We start from the raw sequence: 15,365 nt of genomic DNA, 5'->3' as shown, positions 1-15,365 counted from the left end.
GTTCAGAATCATTACTAAATATGTTAGGGTTTTGTTTGACAGAATTTCCATTTTAGACACACATAAAGATTATAAAATGAAACAGATGACAAATATTCCTGAATAGCCAAGGCCATCACTGGATGTTTATATTTTAGATCTATGACTTAATATTCTTATAGCTCTTCTGAGAGCCTGGTGTAAGCAAGGAACAACTTCTTCCCAGGATGAGCATTTACAGGAATGCACGTTCCATTCTGAGTAATTTAAAGAGGAGTGGCTTCAAATGTTATGAGAAGTGCTGATAGGTGGATGCACAAAGTGGCACCCACTTCTGCCTTCTCACTTTCAGTGTCCTGAATTAACAGGGTTTTGTGCAAGGAGGAAGTGCGACCTTAGCTACAGATTCCCTCTCCACACAAAATACCACCCCACCCCCCACTTTGAGACCTTACACAGAATATGCAAAAGAAAATATCTCCACAAACCAAGGTATGAAGATAGGATCTGACGCTGGCTTCATATCATAGCTTGGCAAGAGCTCTCAGGTCACAGTTACTTAGTTTGGATGTCACAGGAAACAGGGCTTAAGAAACAACAAAAATCTTCACTGAAACCAGGGATGCAAGGACCCACGGTTCATCAGGCTGGGATGGTAACATTTGAAATGGGCCACTGCCATATTTGCTTATTTTACTTCTGTGTGGTGAAAAGAAAAAGTACAGTAATGTGTATCTTTGCTATCAAGTGTCTATTTATAGTACCCCTATATTCTTGTAGATTCTACTATTACTCTTCTATACTATAGAATTACAAAGAAGCATTAGGAAGATAATGTGCATGAAGAAAAATTGTTAGAACAAACACTATTTTGCCTTGTCCCAAGCAATTTATTTGAACCATTTTACTTAGATGTTTTGCTGTGCAAACATGAACTCTCATTAGAATTATGAGCTTTGCCATACACTGAAAGTTTCAGAATGCTGTTTCTTTTGAAATAATACAGGCATTATATAATCATACAAATTATCTTATACATTTAAATTTACAAGAACAGTCTTGGATAGAACTGCCGTACCACAAGGGCATTTAAAAAGCATGCAGACCATTTAGACATTTACAGGTTCAAATCTTTATTGTTTTAAAATTCTACGTGTCTTTTACAATACAATAATTTGTTACTTCAATGACCTTTTCATAGTTAATGTACAATGGATTCTTTTTTCCTGAACCTCAGCCATGAAATATAATTTTATCAATATGATTTTTCTAAATAGATTAATACAAGACTTCTCTGTGGATTGGGAAGGTTCAGGTACTTCATTTAAATACAAGAGCACATCTGCTTCCCTTCAAAATTCTGTGATCAATCCTTCGAAAAAGCTTTTGAAGACTCCAGCTTTACCTATTGCTGTTTCGTATCAGTCTAACATTTTTCTTCTTTCTCTTTTCTATTAAAGGGCTTTGTAACGCAAGTTGCAGTAGTTACCTTTTCATCTACTGAGGCAAACTCATGTTGAAGAAACTTATGATTATCTGCATGCAATGAACACTCCTCTTTAAATAACTGATGAATTTATACATATTATAAAGAATCTGTTAAAGAGTGCAAGTATTTTGATAATGATTTCACAAAAGGTCATATGCTGGTAATAATGGTAGCTAACATTTAACACCTAATAGGAACTAATGTATATTTAACAGGCAATTAGCATGGCTAGTAAATAAGCCATGATATGTAAGATTTGCCCTTTCAGAAAATGAACTCATTTGGTCCACACTTCTAAAGTTATCCAGGTAAAAAATTGGAACAGTTAGGCAAGACATTGTGATGAAATCCTTGTTTCTAAAATGTAACACATTAAAAAGGAAGGGTGGGGGGGAAACAGTATTACATTGTGGAACATTGTCATGGGACCTCAGTATAAAAAGATGATGGCCTGCTACTTGGGAGTGGTGAATGACAACTGAAGGCCAGGCCAGAAAAAAATGGTGATGAGGAGTTTCCATCATGTGTTATACTTTCTTGTTCCATGGCACCGCTTTTACTCTGTAGAATTTTGTACCCAAAGGAACTTTAAATCTGTTTTGTGCCTAAGCAAAAACAAAAACACACATATGCAAATAATTATTTGAAATATACCAGAGCTAGTCAGAAGACAATACTTTTTCATCTCATTTCTTTGCAGACATGGCTGAGCTGGCAGCTGTATAGCATTTTTCTCCCCAGTTCATAATCACAGCTTGTTTTATTCACAATGAGGGTTCACTAATTCATGCAAGCACAATAACACTAGCTAAATATAAATCAGGCGTCCTTTGACAAGCTCAGTATCTTTAAGGTGCAAATGGTCAAATACACAGAAATTCTCTGTGAATGGGCAATGCAACTAATTTACCCAAATAAAGAGAATAAGATATTTAATGTACATTAAGTAAAACTGAATCTCCTTTTGAGGTCAGTTACTATTTCACCATCTAGTGCAGGCACCCCCAAACTTCGGCCCTCCAGATGTTTTGGACTACAATTCCCATCATCCCTGACCACTGGTCCTGTTAGCTAGGGATCATGGGAGTTGTAGGCCAAAACATCTGGAGGGCCACAGTTTGGGGATGCCTGATCTAGTGGGCTATGGGTAAAAAAATGTAATTTTGTGACACCTCAAAGCACTTGCTTCTTGATTAGCTATTGGCAGCAGCTCAACAAATTACTGAAGTACTTGCTCCAAGATAATTAAAAGTATTTCATGGTTAGCCAAGCTTTTAGACTTAAGACGTTGATCCAGAGCACTTTCATAAAAATAGTAGTGTTGATGGCTAACTATGATATGTGAAGGATGAATTAAAAAGTTAACGATTACAGTCATACCTCGGGTTACGGCCACTTCAGGTTGCGCATTTTCGAGTTGTGCACCGTGCTGAACCCGGAAGTCCCGGAACAGGCTACTTCCGGGTTTCGGCGCTTGCACATGCGCAGAAACACCAAGTCATGACCTGCACATGTGCAGATGCGCACTGCAGGTTGCGAACATTGCGGGTTGCAAAATGCCTCCCGCACAGATCACGTTCGCAACCCGAGCATCCACTGTACTATATTTCTACATGTATAAGACTAAGTTTTTTTTCCTAGAAAATAATGTCAAAAATTAGGGGGCGTCTTATACATGGGGGTGTCTTATAGACGGAAAAATATGGCACTTTAAATATTAATCCTACAACTTAGTTTAAAATAGAGTTATGAGTAAGAATGAGGGTAAAGTTCCCTCTTAACTAAAAGGAACTTTTGCAACTTTTTTCAATGAGCCATGCTGAAACTGAATATCTATCCTTACCTTTTTTGCCTGACAATATTCCTTTTCCATCACTTTTCCCAACACCCAGGGTCTTCTAGATGCTCCTGAAGCTGGAAGGAGAATATTTATTACTTGTGGCATGATAATATCCAAACTACTTTAGGCACAAAATTGTTCATGGCCATTTATCTAGCAGGCACATTATAATCTTAATTTTAACTATCTGACGGAATAAAAAACTTCCATATACAAAATGTTACCTCAATTTGGTACAATATTCTAAATTCATAATCTTGCATTTGAATTTGAAAAAGTGTATACAGTAGTGGCAAAAATGTGTATGGTGGCATATTCTCATCTTTTTGCGACATACTGATAAAAGAAATTGGTTTATTGCATGGTGTGTAAGAGGGATCTAATCTCACCAAGGAAAAATAGAAGATAAAAGCAAGCAGACAGCTCACCTTCATCTCTGCTGCACTTGCCCAACCCAGCACCATAGGAAACTTCCTTAGGCAACTTTAAAGCTACATGGACATTAATTAGTGGGGCATACTTTGATTCTTCATCTTTTTCATGCCACCTTCCTCAAATCCACCCACCCACAGATATTGCTTCCCTACTACTCATTAGAGAAGCAAAGCATTAAACCTCCCTCCTCAATGCTGCACAAAACACTTAAGTAGCAGAAGAAAAAGACTGCGGCTACACTCTCATTTCCTCACTGCTCAGTTCATCGGCAGGCGGGACACCACAAGCTGCATAAAATTAAGACAGTGAGCTGCAAGTAGTATGCGGGCAAGGGATTGCCCACCTCTGTACTACAGATAGAAACAATGGGTATGTTTCTTGGTACATATGCATAATGGCTGGCGAATATGCACATTGTCCAGAAAATGTAAAAAATGCAGTTAGGTTATGTACAATGCCCCACTCAAATACCTTATGCATGGAAAATATATGTACAAAATACTATCAACTTGTAAGCATTCAATAAGTCCTGCTGTAAAGTATCTATATTGACTGGAAAATGTGCACAATTCCCTCTTTATGTTCACATTTTTCATAAGATGTGGTAATCATGCACTAGCCAGCTGTTATATATACTGGCCCCAACATGCAAATGTAATACATGCATTCACATGTTCAAACATAAATTTTAAGCAATTATTGTAAGACTGAATGTTTAAATGCACCAGAAGAACATTCTCTCCAGAGTTACGACACTTACCACACTCACCTGGTTTGAGATCCAGTGCAGCAAGAGATTCCGAGTGTAAGAAATACAAAGTTGGGCTAACAGTAAATAATACATAGTTGTCGTGACGTTCATCTAAAATAATGAGAACCAAATCGCCAACCTGAAAACTGGATAAAAAATACAAGGCTCAGAAGAAAAGCAGCACAATCGTATTTTTGTTTACTCAGAGGAAAACCCTACTAAGTTCAGTGGGCTTCCTCCCAGGAAAGGGACCACAAGATCTGAGTCATTATGCCCTTTACAGACTTTGGTGCCGCGATATGCTTTTGAAGCATTATGTAGTTTTTGCTTTCACCAGCTAGGTATGGGCATGTTGCCAGAATAGGGGACTTTTGTGTTGAACCAAAGGTGAAATGTTCTGGAAGGCCTGCAGACACCGTCTTGGTAGTCAAGATAACCCCAAGCTAATTGGCAGTTGTTGCACGAATGAGCTCATAGATGTTTATATTCACTTGCTTTGATATATGCTAACTAGCCTGCTTTGATGCTGTGCTTATCTGTGGGCTTTGGGGTACTGGGCTCTAGGCCCAGAGAAGGGAGCAGCATTGGACAGTTGCCACCTATGGCCTCACTGGCCAGGTGTGATGGGAGGTTCTGGGTAAACTCACATATGTTGCTTTGTGCATAAAGGATGTATACATCGCCGAAGAATTGATGCCTTTGAATTATGGTGCTGGAGGAGACTCTTGAGAGTCCCATGGACTGCAAGAAGATAAAACCTATCCATTCTTAAGGAAATCAGCCCTGAGTGCTCCCTGGAAGGACAGATCGTGAAGCTGAGGCTCCAATACTTTGGCCACCTCATGAGAAGAGAAGAATCCTTGGAAAAGACCCTGATGTTGGGAAAGATTGAGGGCACTAGGAGAAGGGGACGACAGAGGACAAGATGGTTGGACAGTGTTCTCGAAGCTACGAACATGAGTTTGACCAAACTGCGGGAGGCAGTGCAAGACAGGAGTGCCTGGCGTGCTATGGTCCATGGGGTCACGAAGAGTCGGACACGACTAAACGACTAACAACATGTTTGCTTGGGTGTGGACAAGCCATCTCCTTACTGCGATGTCCATCCCACTTCTGTAAAGGCTGGGAGACCTGGTAGGCTGCAAGTCCATACCACCTTTTAATAAAGCACTAGAACTGGTCACTCTGGTGTTTTTGACATCCTTCTTTGGTATCGCTGTATCCGACCAGCCCCACAAGCCCTCCTTTGGGCCAGTGGATCAGGACAACTTTATAAAACAAACTGTAACCCATTATGCATTTCTATATGACTTTGTGAAACAAAAGTACATATGTAGTGGGCTGTTCTAAAAAAATACAGCCAGTGCTGTGCAGTAGGTAGTATCGGACTAGAAGTGGGAAGACAGGTTCAAATCCTCACTTTCAGCTACACAGTTGTTGTGTGTGGGGAACCTCTACTGGAGAGTACTCCCTTAAGGATGCAGCCCAGTATCTCTTGAATGACATCAACCAGGTTTTTTGTGTTTGGCAGTTTTTTGTGTTTGTCCCCTCTACACACCCACCTATTATGTCTCATAAGCAAGCTGTTTTCAAAGAAACATTCGAAGGCAAGTTTAATTCTAGTAGATTATCTATCCCAACAAAAACAATGCTTAAAAAAAAGACACACAGGGTGAGGTGGGGAAATTAGATGCTTGTCTAAAACAGTAGGAACAATTAAATAAACTCACTCAATAGCTTTTCAGATATACTGTTTTCAGCCTGCACGCAATTAGAACTTTAAAAAGCATCTACCAGAGGAGGATTTTTTTTTAAAAAAAGAATTCAATAAAACAGGAAAAAAAATCATTGACCATTATCAACACCCATACTTACTCTCTGATTGCAATTTTCTCAGAATGTCTTAGAGACACCGAAGACATGCTTTGAGACATCTGCAAAAATGAGACAGCATTATTATTATCCTTTTCTGAAGGGTTTGTGCAACATATTCTGGCTATAGGGTTAATATTGTAACATATTTCTATTACCACTTATTAGACTGCCTAAGGACACACCAGACACCAGTGGAGGATTTCCTTCCAGTATGAATGAAAGCTTTAAAGGAGTGCTCTTTATCAGGACCATAGCAGGAGAGCTCTTTAACCAGTAGCCTGGAGCAAAACTGGTTCTCTCCACAGGCTACATTTGACAGATGAGTGGGGCCACAGAGATTCCTACCAAAAGCACATCTTGCTAGATTTTTTGCAGGGATTTTTTGCAGGGATCAAGTACACTCAGGAGTTCCAACTGGGAGTCTGCATATGGTGATGATCATTCACCTGTATTGAATTAAACTTTGAATGGCATTAACTGAATAGCTGGTGCTGTACTGACCTGCCACCGTGAAACTCAATTTTAAAAAGGAAGGCAATGAGGACAGAGGCTCAGTAATGAAACAAAAATGTGTGAATACACTGGGATGGTGGTGGCTGCGGCCACTATTACTTGTATGAGAAAGTGTGTGATGGGAAGGTTGTGACAAGATTTCTGTGTGAGGATGTGTGTGGCAGCAGGGCATATATGTGCATGCACACACAAGCATGCATGTAAACACACAGTCCTCAACTTACTGCCAATCCTGCCTACAGCCCCTTGGGGTCAAAAAGGTTGCTCACCCCTATTGTTTGGGCTTGGAGTTGAGTACTTCACTCTGAGTCAAATGGGCAAGAATATAACAAGAGTCCTGCTATATCAAACCAAAGGTCCAACTAGCTCAGTATGCTGTTCTCACCAGATACCTATGGAAAGACTCCAAATAGGACTATTCCCCACCCACCAAAAGGGAAAGAAAACCTTAAGAAGCTGACCAAATTATGCTCTGTATTCACATTGCTACCAAAAGAGCATGCACACTTATGTCAAACACTGAAACCCATATTCAACGACGCATCAAAATAATTTCCACACAATATAAAACTTATCTTAAAAGTATAATTTTTCCAAGGACCATTCTGTGCACAACCATTTCAAAGAAACGAACATAAAGTAATTGGTGGGGGGGGGGATCACCTCTCTTATATTGTAAAAATCTTTCATGGCATTTTCAGGTCCAACCACCACCATCAATAAGTTTATTAGCATGCTTTCTTATTTCAACATAATTTTAACAAGGCTTTTAAAAACTGTGACCCTCATCACCAGATATGGTCATAAGTCACAGTATATAAAAAAATCATCTGTTTTCTCTGTTAGGTTTTTCTCTCCAACATACTGGGCCTGGATCCAAAGATCTACATGCTTGACAGGACCACTAAGAGGCAACCAATTTGTGTTCTGCTATGTTGACAGTGTAACTTTTTGTCTATATGGAACATAAAAGCTGAATATATATATGATTTTGTCCGATCACCCCACACCTTTTTAGAATCTTTCCTTTATTCTATGACATTTAAACTCAGGATTTTTCATAGTTTCAGTCACAAAAATGACATGTTCCAGTGACTCTGAATGAAAGAGGTCTGTTTCCTTACTGCATCTAACAGATACTAAGAGGGTCCTAAAATAACACTCAATCAATGGAAAACTGAACTTAAATCCTTGCTCTCACAGTACATCCGAGCTGAGAGGAGAATGTACTTCACATCTCTTCTTTATGATGACGTAAATGAAAGGAAGTATTTGCTGATAAAATCTTGGGAGTATCAAGAAAAAAGTATGCAGTCAAGCTCTTGGCTGCTTCATTAGTTGCTTCAAAACCAAGTAACAGCTATAATTACCATTAGACTGGCAAAAACTGGCTTTAGATTATTCGTGCTTACTTGTGAAATAATTAAGTTACTGTTTTCCCCTTGTGAAACTTCCCTTACTGACAAAAACCGGTCTTTAAATCATACATCCAACTGCCAAATGCTCTCTTGTAGCTTTGTTAGTGTTCCGTTGAACACAATTCACATTAGACTTCCCGTGGGGGGGGGGGGGGGGAAGTAAATTTGCCATTGAATGACAGTTTGGCTACAAATATGGATAGGATTACATAGGATGGTAGTCAACTAAATAACTGCACTCACACAAGGATTAGCATTAACACAATGGGACACTCTTCCCCCCATGGCCTGCACCATCCCCAAATCTGCTCCAGAGGGTTATGAGAGCCTCAGATCAAATTTAGAGGGTATACAAGAGGAAGAGAAGGGGAGAACATTCTGTTGTGCTGTTGGAATGTTCACCGTAGTACTATGCTGGGATCAACATCATTATTATGCAAAACTATTACTGTATCACTGATTCTTAGTTTCATAGTAATTAGAAAACTTCGATAATACTTCTATTCCTATGAAGTGGTTACAAAATCTCATTAAAGGAACCAGGCAAGATTCCAGCTTGCCTGCTGAATATTCTCTGTGTTTTGCAGAGCTTTCTGGGATGCCACAATAGCAGGGGTAGCCAATGTGGTTTCCTCCTGATGTTGCTGGACTATCACTCCCATCAGTTCTAGGCAACATGGCTGACTGACTACAACATCCATCATCCCTGACCGACTACATCTGGAGGGTGCTATGCTGGTTACCCCTGTTCTAAGGCCTGTTCTTTATTCACATAGATGGCATTGATGCCTATTAGCAGGTATCTGCTAGGATACTCCCAGCACTCCTTGATGGCTGTACACTGTGGGGAAGTTCGGCAATGAGGGACAAGCCTTCTTGAAACACTATTTAATCAATAATGATTTAATCAATTGATCAATCAAGTCTATTGCCAACCATCCCTAAATGAATTTGAGACACCACTGCATACCTAGTCAAAGTCCTTTACACAAATCACAATCACAAACAGAAACATAAATAAATCTAATAAACACTTGTAGTGCTGCAATACCAGCAGCTTTCATGAGTGGTATGTGTTCCAGATCCCCATGTAGCCACATCTCCCCTGTTATGACATCATGCTTCTAGACTAATGCATCACAATTCTAGATTATACACCTTAGACTAGATCAGCTCCTAGCAACTTCCATGGAACTGCTTCTGGCAAGGTTGTTCCTCGATATATATTACTAGCATTATTTTCAAGCAATATCTATACACATACACACACACAAAAATATAAATATGAATAATTTCTCGTTTCTTTGAAAAACTGCTTCCATCCTCAAATTCTGAAATATCTTAGTTTTTTTTTAAAGAAGAGAAATCAAATAAACAAAAAGAAATTTTTAAAGAAGCAGTATTTGCTCTCCCCATCACTTTGAAAGTATTGGTTTAATTATTATTATTTGCTCCTCAACAGTTTTCTTGGGCCTCTCATTTACAAGGACCATCACATCCAAATGTAGCCTGGCTTAATGCTGTATACCCTCTTGAGTTAAGTCTCATTGCCACAAGCCAATAATTCTAAGAGTGGCAAAAAAATTGATTTTAACCTACCTGTTTAACCACATTTGTTTTCTAAACATATAATTTTGTTATATGCTTACCAATCTTTGATTAAGCCTCTTATTTTCCTCCTCTTTCAACTGCAACGTCTATAAAACAGCATAACACAAATCTTTCAATATTTTGTTTAAATATGTAGTTTTACATATATTAGTTTTATAACTTCGTATGCATGTTTTCAATATTTTAAGACTGCAATTCTATACTTATGTGGGAGAGGATGGCTCATTTATCTCAGTGTGACTTAAAGTCTGAGTAAACAGATTTAGGATTGTGTTGTCAGAGGCTGTTTTGTAAAAAAAACCTCTATAGATGAAAGTGTGTTTGTGTGTGTGCAGTTAAGTGTATAACCCACACTGATTTATTGTGCCACATACTTTAGTGGGTTTGAATATCAGTTTCAGATCAGCTCTGGCCTACTGGAGCAGAAGTTCATACCAGCTGTGCCATCTATTAAGTATGAACTCAAAGAATGGTGTTCATAGCTGAATCATTTTTCTTTCGAATAGTTCATAACTCAGCTTTGATTTTATAAAAATTAAATTTTCTCTCATTGGCTAGCAAAGAAGTTGCATGATAGAAGACATTCTCAAAGCTTTGATGCTGTTAAATTAATTTGGCCCATGGTGTCAGAGCTTCCAAGACACCCCCCAACCGCAATTTATAAGCTGCAGTCTGAGGGTTGGGGAGGAATCTGAAAACAGTCATCTCTATAGATGAGCTCTCCCACCAGCACACCACCAGCTTTGACTGGAGGTGGGTGAGATCCAAGTATTCATCTTCCCTTTTTTACTGGCATATGGCTGGGTAGGCGAGATCTGTATTAAAAGTTTAAAAACCAGTCAACACATCTACAACCAGCAATTGTTTGACATCTTTTAAACTGGTGTTAGGGATTAAACCTGGGGCTTTCTGGATACAAAGTATGTGTTACATCCCTGAGTTTTCTCAGTAACCTATTAAATGTCTATTAATTGGAAAGCCAAAGCAACCACAATAATTTCTATGTTTCTAGTTTTAACAGGAATCAGTTTAAATGTCTAAATATAAACGGGTAGTATTGACTCTGATCCAATAGTTCTAAGCACCTAAAATGAGGAAATGCTTTCAGTCATCCAGTTGCAGAACAGCAGCAGTAACAGTTGTGTTACTACTCAGTAATACTTAAAAAGATTAAGAACGGGAAAATTAATTTCCATTAGTTAAGAATTAATAGGACAATTAACTTACAGATCTCACAGATTACACATAACGCAGTAACAGGTTTGCTCCATAAACAGCAAGCTAGGCTTGTGCAAAAAAAAAAAAAACCAGGCTCCTGTGAGCAAAGGTCATGCTGCTGTGAGCACATCAATGGCTGACCAGGATCCACATGTGCAAACAAGTGCTGCACATGCAGTTCCTGGGCTGGATCTCTGCATCTTGCACTTTGAACTGCACAAACAGTTTTTGTCAGTGCTTTGGGAACTGTTTGTGCTATGTCAAATAGCAACTCAGGCTCACCATGCATCCAAAATAGAATTCAGCGTCATTAAAGCTGCTGTTTATGACTCTGGATAGGACCAACTGCTTATGAACATGGATGAATTTGCCTTTCTTCCAAATAAGCATCTTCAAGTACAGTATCTTGAAATCAGAGGGCTCAAGGGTGGCATCCAATGCACTCATTCCATTAACACAAGGATATAAACTTGCGCAATGGAACTCCCTCTTCCGCCTGAGCACAACCCACACCCTTCCCAAATCTGCTCCAGGGTTTGGGGATAAACTCCCAGAACAGATTTATGGTGGAGGGGAGTAGAGTTCCACTGTGCTAGTCTAAACACTTGCACTAAAGGAACAAGTCACTTAGCACTACATTAGACATGGATAGTCCTTACAAACATGCTTACAACAACCTGAAATCACATGCAAACGTTCCCTAAATGACCAGTAGCAGTATGCATAAGAAAAAAGGCAATCACAGCGGACAGGCAGAAGTTAGGACTTTTGCTTTTGTTAGCTCCCATGTGGTTCCAGCCCACCTTATTTCAGCATATGTATGACAATACATTAATGCATGACTCTCTCTTGAAGGCAATAAATAGGTAACCAGAGCAAAAACTACTCACTTTTTCTAACATCATTATCCTCTGTTTTTCCTCTGACAAAATCTGCACATTTTCACTAAAAATAAAATAAGAAACGGTTAACAAGATGCACAACTTCATTAATGATAAAATATGTCAAACAGAGGGTTTTAGTAGATTAATATGTCACAAGAAAATGAAGATAAGCCATATTATATTCATCTTGACATGCTACATTGTGTCTCCAGTGTCTCTGACATGCTGTATATTCCCTGCTCCTAAATAGAGATGACAAAAATAATGAGGAATCCAAGCACATTAATTAACCACAATGTCTTGGAAAACACGCATGGCATTTCTACTGTGCTCTTTTGGATTTTCAAAGGCAGTTCAGCAACCATTTTTGAGGTAGAAAAGTCTTTATACCAGGTGAGTTCTCTTTTTAGTTTTCACATGATAACACAGTTCAGTGAAAACAATTCCATGTGCTAATATAGTAGGGCTGTGTCCAGAAGAAATATTCTGCACCTTCCTGGTTGGTTTGAAGACGGGTTTGCTTTGGGTCAGTGGCTTGTACTGACATGATGTTTCACTCTGGATCCAAGACATAGGGTAAGGTAAAGGTAAAGGGACCCCTGACGGTTAACAGATAGCTTCCGGGTCATCTGGTCAGCATGACTAAGCCGCTTCTGGCGAACCAGAGCAGTGCATGGAAATGCCGTTTACCTTCCCGCTGTAGCAGTACCTATTTATCTACTTGCACTTTGACGTGCTTTTGAACTGCTAGGTTGGCAGGAGCAGGGACCGAGCAACGGGAGCTCACCCCGCTGCAGGGATTTGAACCGCCGACCTGATCGGCAAGCCCTAGGGTCTGTGGTTTAGACCACAGCGCCACCCACGTCCCTAGCAAGACAGAGTAAAAACCAACAATTCCTATAACATCTACTGTATAGTCTAAATCTTCAATTTTATTTAGACAGAATTATATATTTATAGGCACAGTAGTCACTTCTGAGGGAATGAAGCTCTCAGATTTTGGACCCTTTAAAGTCTGAGATTTTTGTTTTTGTTTTCTAAAAAAAAAGGTTCAATGATTTCCTATGTACTTTTGCAAGCAATTTCCATGAACATGAAAAAAATGGAAAGGTGCCACTATATAAGGCCCTTGCAAAAATTAGAGAAGGATGGTGCACGGGTTAGAGTTATGAATAAAGAAAATCATTTGAGGCATTTAAAAAAGAATATTGTTTTCTGTTCAAATTTGCACCAAAGTCACATGCTGCCAAAGCCAAATAGGATGTAGATGGATGTGTTTTATCCCTCACAGCAAAATAAACACTGTAACTGGAAGTAAAAGGAGAATGCCGATAACCTAAGAAACCTACGAAATAAAGATGTCATTCACAAAACTATATACTCCTCTCTCTGTCTGTCTCTCTGCCTAGTGTTTACCCATTCATGAAGAGCTTGGAGGAGATGTAAAAATGTATCAAATCAGATCAAAATATAAATACAAATTCCCCCAAGAATTCCAGGTTGTCCGAAAGCCTTGCACCCATAGCCTATTTCGCCTCAGATTTGAGTTGCTTCACATGACAGCGGAGTGGGGGGCATTTTCAAACATTTCAAATAAGAATAAAAAATTCCAAACAATGCCTACTGACATTCAGATACATATCTATTTCAAGACTTGTGTACTAACTTTACAGCCATCATGCTTGTTTCCAGTGTGGAATCCATTTTTCCTTCTTCTGTGGTATCTGAAGTTAATCGCTCAGTTTCTGCTGTAAAATCAGCTGCACAAGCTCCAGGAGGTTCTGAAGGAGGAGGTAAACAGGCTGGTGGAACAAAATTGCTACTTCTCAGCTTATTAACCTCTTCTTCAAGTTTCTTCTTCTCTTCGAGTAAACAGGCTCGGTCTTCAGAAAGACTTTCAATCAGATCTGAGCAAAAGGCATTCAACAAGTAATATTCAACATTCTGATATTCTGCAGAGCAATTAATTGGATTCAAACTACAAAACATTTTGTAGCACATGCTTACCCTTATCCCTTTCTTGCTGCTGCATTATTGCTTTTAATTTGTCACTAAGATCATTTATTATGTTTTCCTTTTTCATTTTTTCTCTTGTTAGAACAGTGTTAAACGTTGTCTGAAAATACAGAATCAGCATTATTTTAAGCAATACAATGTACATATACATGACATGAAAAAAATAGGTGCTGTAACTTTTCAATCTCTGAAGAGGCTACAACATACCAGCTTTGGCCCCCTCCCTCAGCTGCCATCTATCAGCAGCCATTCTATCAGGTACAGGAGAGGGAGAGAGGTAAGACAGAAACACTGGGAACTTTTGGCTCTCCTTTTTTCATATTTTTCAATTCCAGCTTGCTTTCCCCACCTCCTTCCCTGTTCCTTTTCTTTTTGTGCTATACCTCATTAAAATTGTGAGCCTGCATGGATTGTCCTATCATCATCAAAATTTGTAAGCTGCTTTGTGAGCCTTCTTTGACTAAGCAGGGAAAAAATGTTTTTTTTAAAAAATAATAATAGTGATTTATTTATTTATTTTACTTTTTAGAAGCATAAGCCCAGAATGCACCCAATTTTGATGTTCTCCAAGCTGCTCATTTGTCTCCTTGTGCCAGCATCTTTCAGATGTAGTGGCACAATTGTCAATCATGCAATGGAAGTTGTTTGGGACACCAGTGAAAACTCCACCCAAATGAACAGGGATTGTATAAGAACAAGTAGTGGCTGCATGTGACATGTCAGAAAACCAGTACTAGCCTGAAATGCTAGGCAATAATCCCTTTGCAAGCTAAAGACATAAGGAAACCATCAAAAGATCCTCGAATTTGAGAATTGTATCTAATCTGAAATCTTGAAAGAGCCTCGTCTACCTGCTGTTCTGCAGTGAGTGATGTTCGAATGTTTTGCATTTCCTCGTTTTTTCTTTTCTCATGTTCTTCAAGCTGCTCCAAAAACTTCACTTTTTCTTCCCGAAGTTTTTCTTGAAGTTCTGCAACTAAGCTCGATGCAGATGAGTCAACCGAACTAGGAAAGGGGAAACATTGAAAATTTAAATGACCAGCCCACTATGGTACGAACAAACTACAAAGGGAAACCTTAAACCTCAATACTTTATCTGGTGTTTCCCTAGTTAAGAAATTCAAAATTCTGACTAGTCAAGGGGAAACATGCCTGATAAAGGTATGAAAAAGCCTTTCTTATATTTTTTTAAACAAACAAAGCAACGGGATTCTTAGCACACAGTAAGTGTGTTCGCCTTCTTTTGCTTGACTTTGCAGGAGAAAGTTCAGATGTTGTACAATTAATCATGGGTTCATGGAAAGATAGGAGAGTAAAAAAATAACACCTAAAAATG

At 39.0% G+C, this 15,365-nt stretch overlaps 1 protein-coding gene across 2 annotated transcripts in view; it reads right to left on the bottom strand.

Annotated features, from left to right (window-relative positions):
- Window positions 1-1,087: 1,087 nt before the first annotated feature.
- The window catches only part of RB1CC1 (RB1 inducible coiled-coil 1), a 47,741-nt gene continuing 33,463 nt past the window's right edge, over window positions 1,088-15,365 (bottom strand). The window contains exons 16-24 of one of the 2 annotated variants that reach the window (XM_035125015.2): window positions 14,881-15,034; window positions 14,021-14,129; window positions 13,680-13,920; window positions 12,020-12,074; window positions 9,950-9,997; window positions 6,370-6,428; window positions 4,504-4,640; window positions 3,312-3,382; window positions 1,088-2,073 (exon numbers count right to left, since the gene is read on the bottom strand). In XM_035125015.2, the coding sequence (XP_034980906.1) occupies window positions 1,996-2,073; window positions 3,312-3,382; window positions 4,504-4,640; window positions 6,370-6,428; window positions 9,950-9,997; window positions 12,020-12,074; window positions 13,680-13,920; window positions 14,021-14,129; window positions 14,881-15,034 (952 nt within the window). In that variant the 3' untranslated portion in view covers window positions 1,088-1,995. The remainder of the gene's footprint in view (window positions 2,074-3,311; window positions 3,383-4,503; window positions 4,641-6,369; window positions 6,429-9,949; window positions 9,998-12,019; window positions 12,075-13,679; window positions 13,921-14,020; window positions 14,130-14,880; window positions 15,035-15,365) is intronic. The other variant, XM_035125017.2, reaches the window with a different exon arrangement.

The sequence above is a fragment of the Zootoca vivipara genome, chromosome 8, assembly GCF_963506605.1.
Source record: "Zootoca vivipara chromosome 8, rZooViv1.1, whole genome shotgun sequence".
Classification (NCBI taxonomy): Eukaryota; Metazoa; Chordata; class Lepidosauria; order Squamata; family Lacertidae; genus Zootoca; species Zootoca vivipara.
The sequence above is the reverse complement of the archived record's forward strand: the minus strand, read 5'-3'. Positions and strand labels throughout refer to the sequence as shown.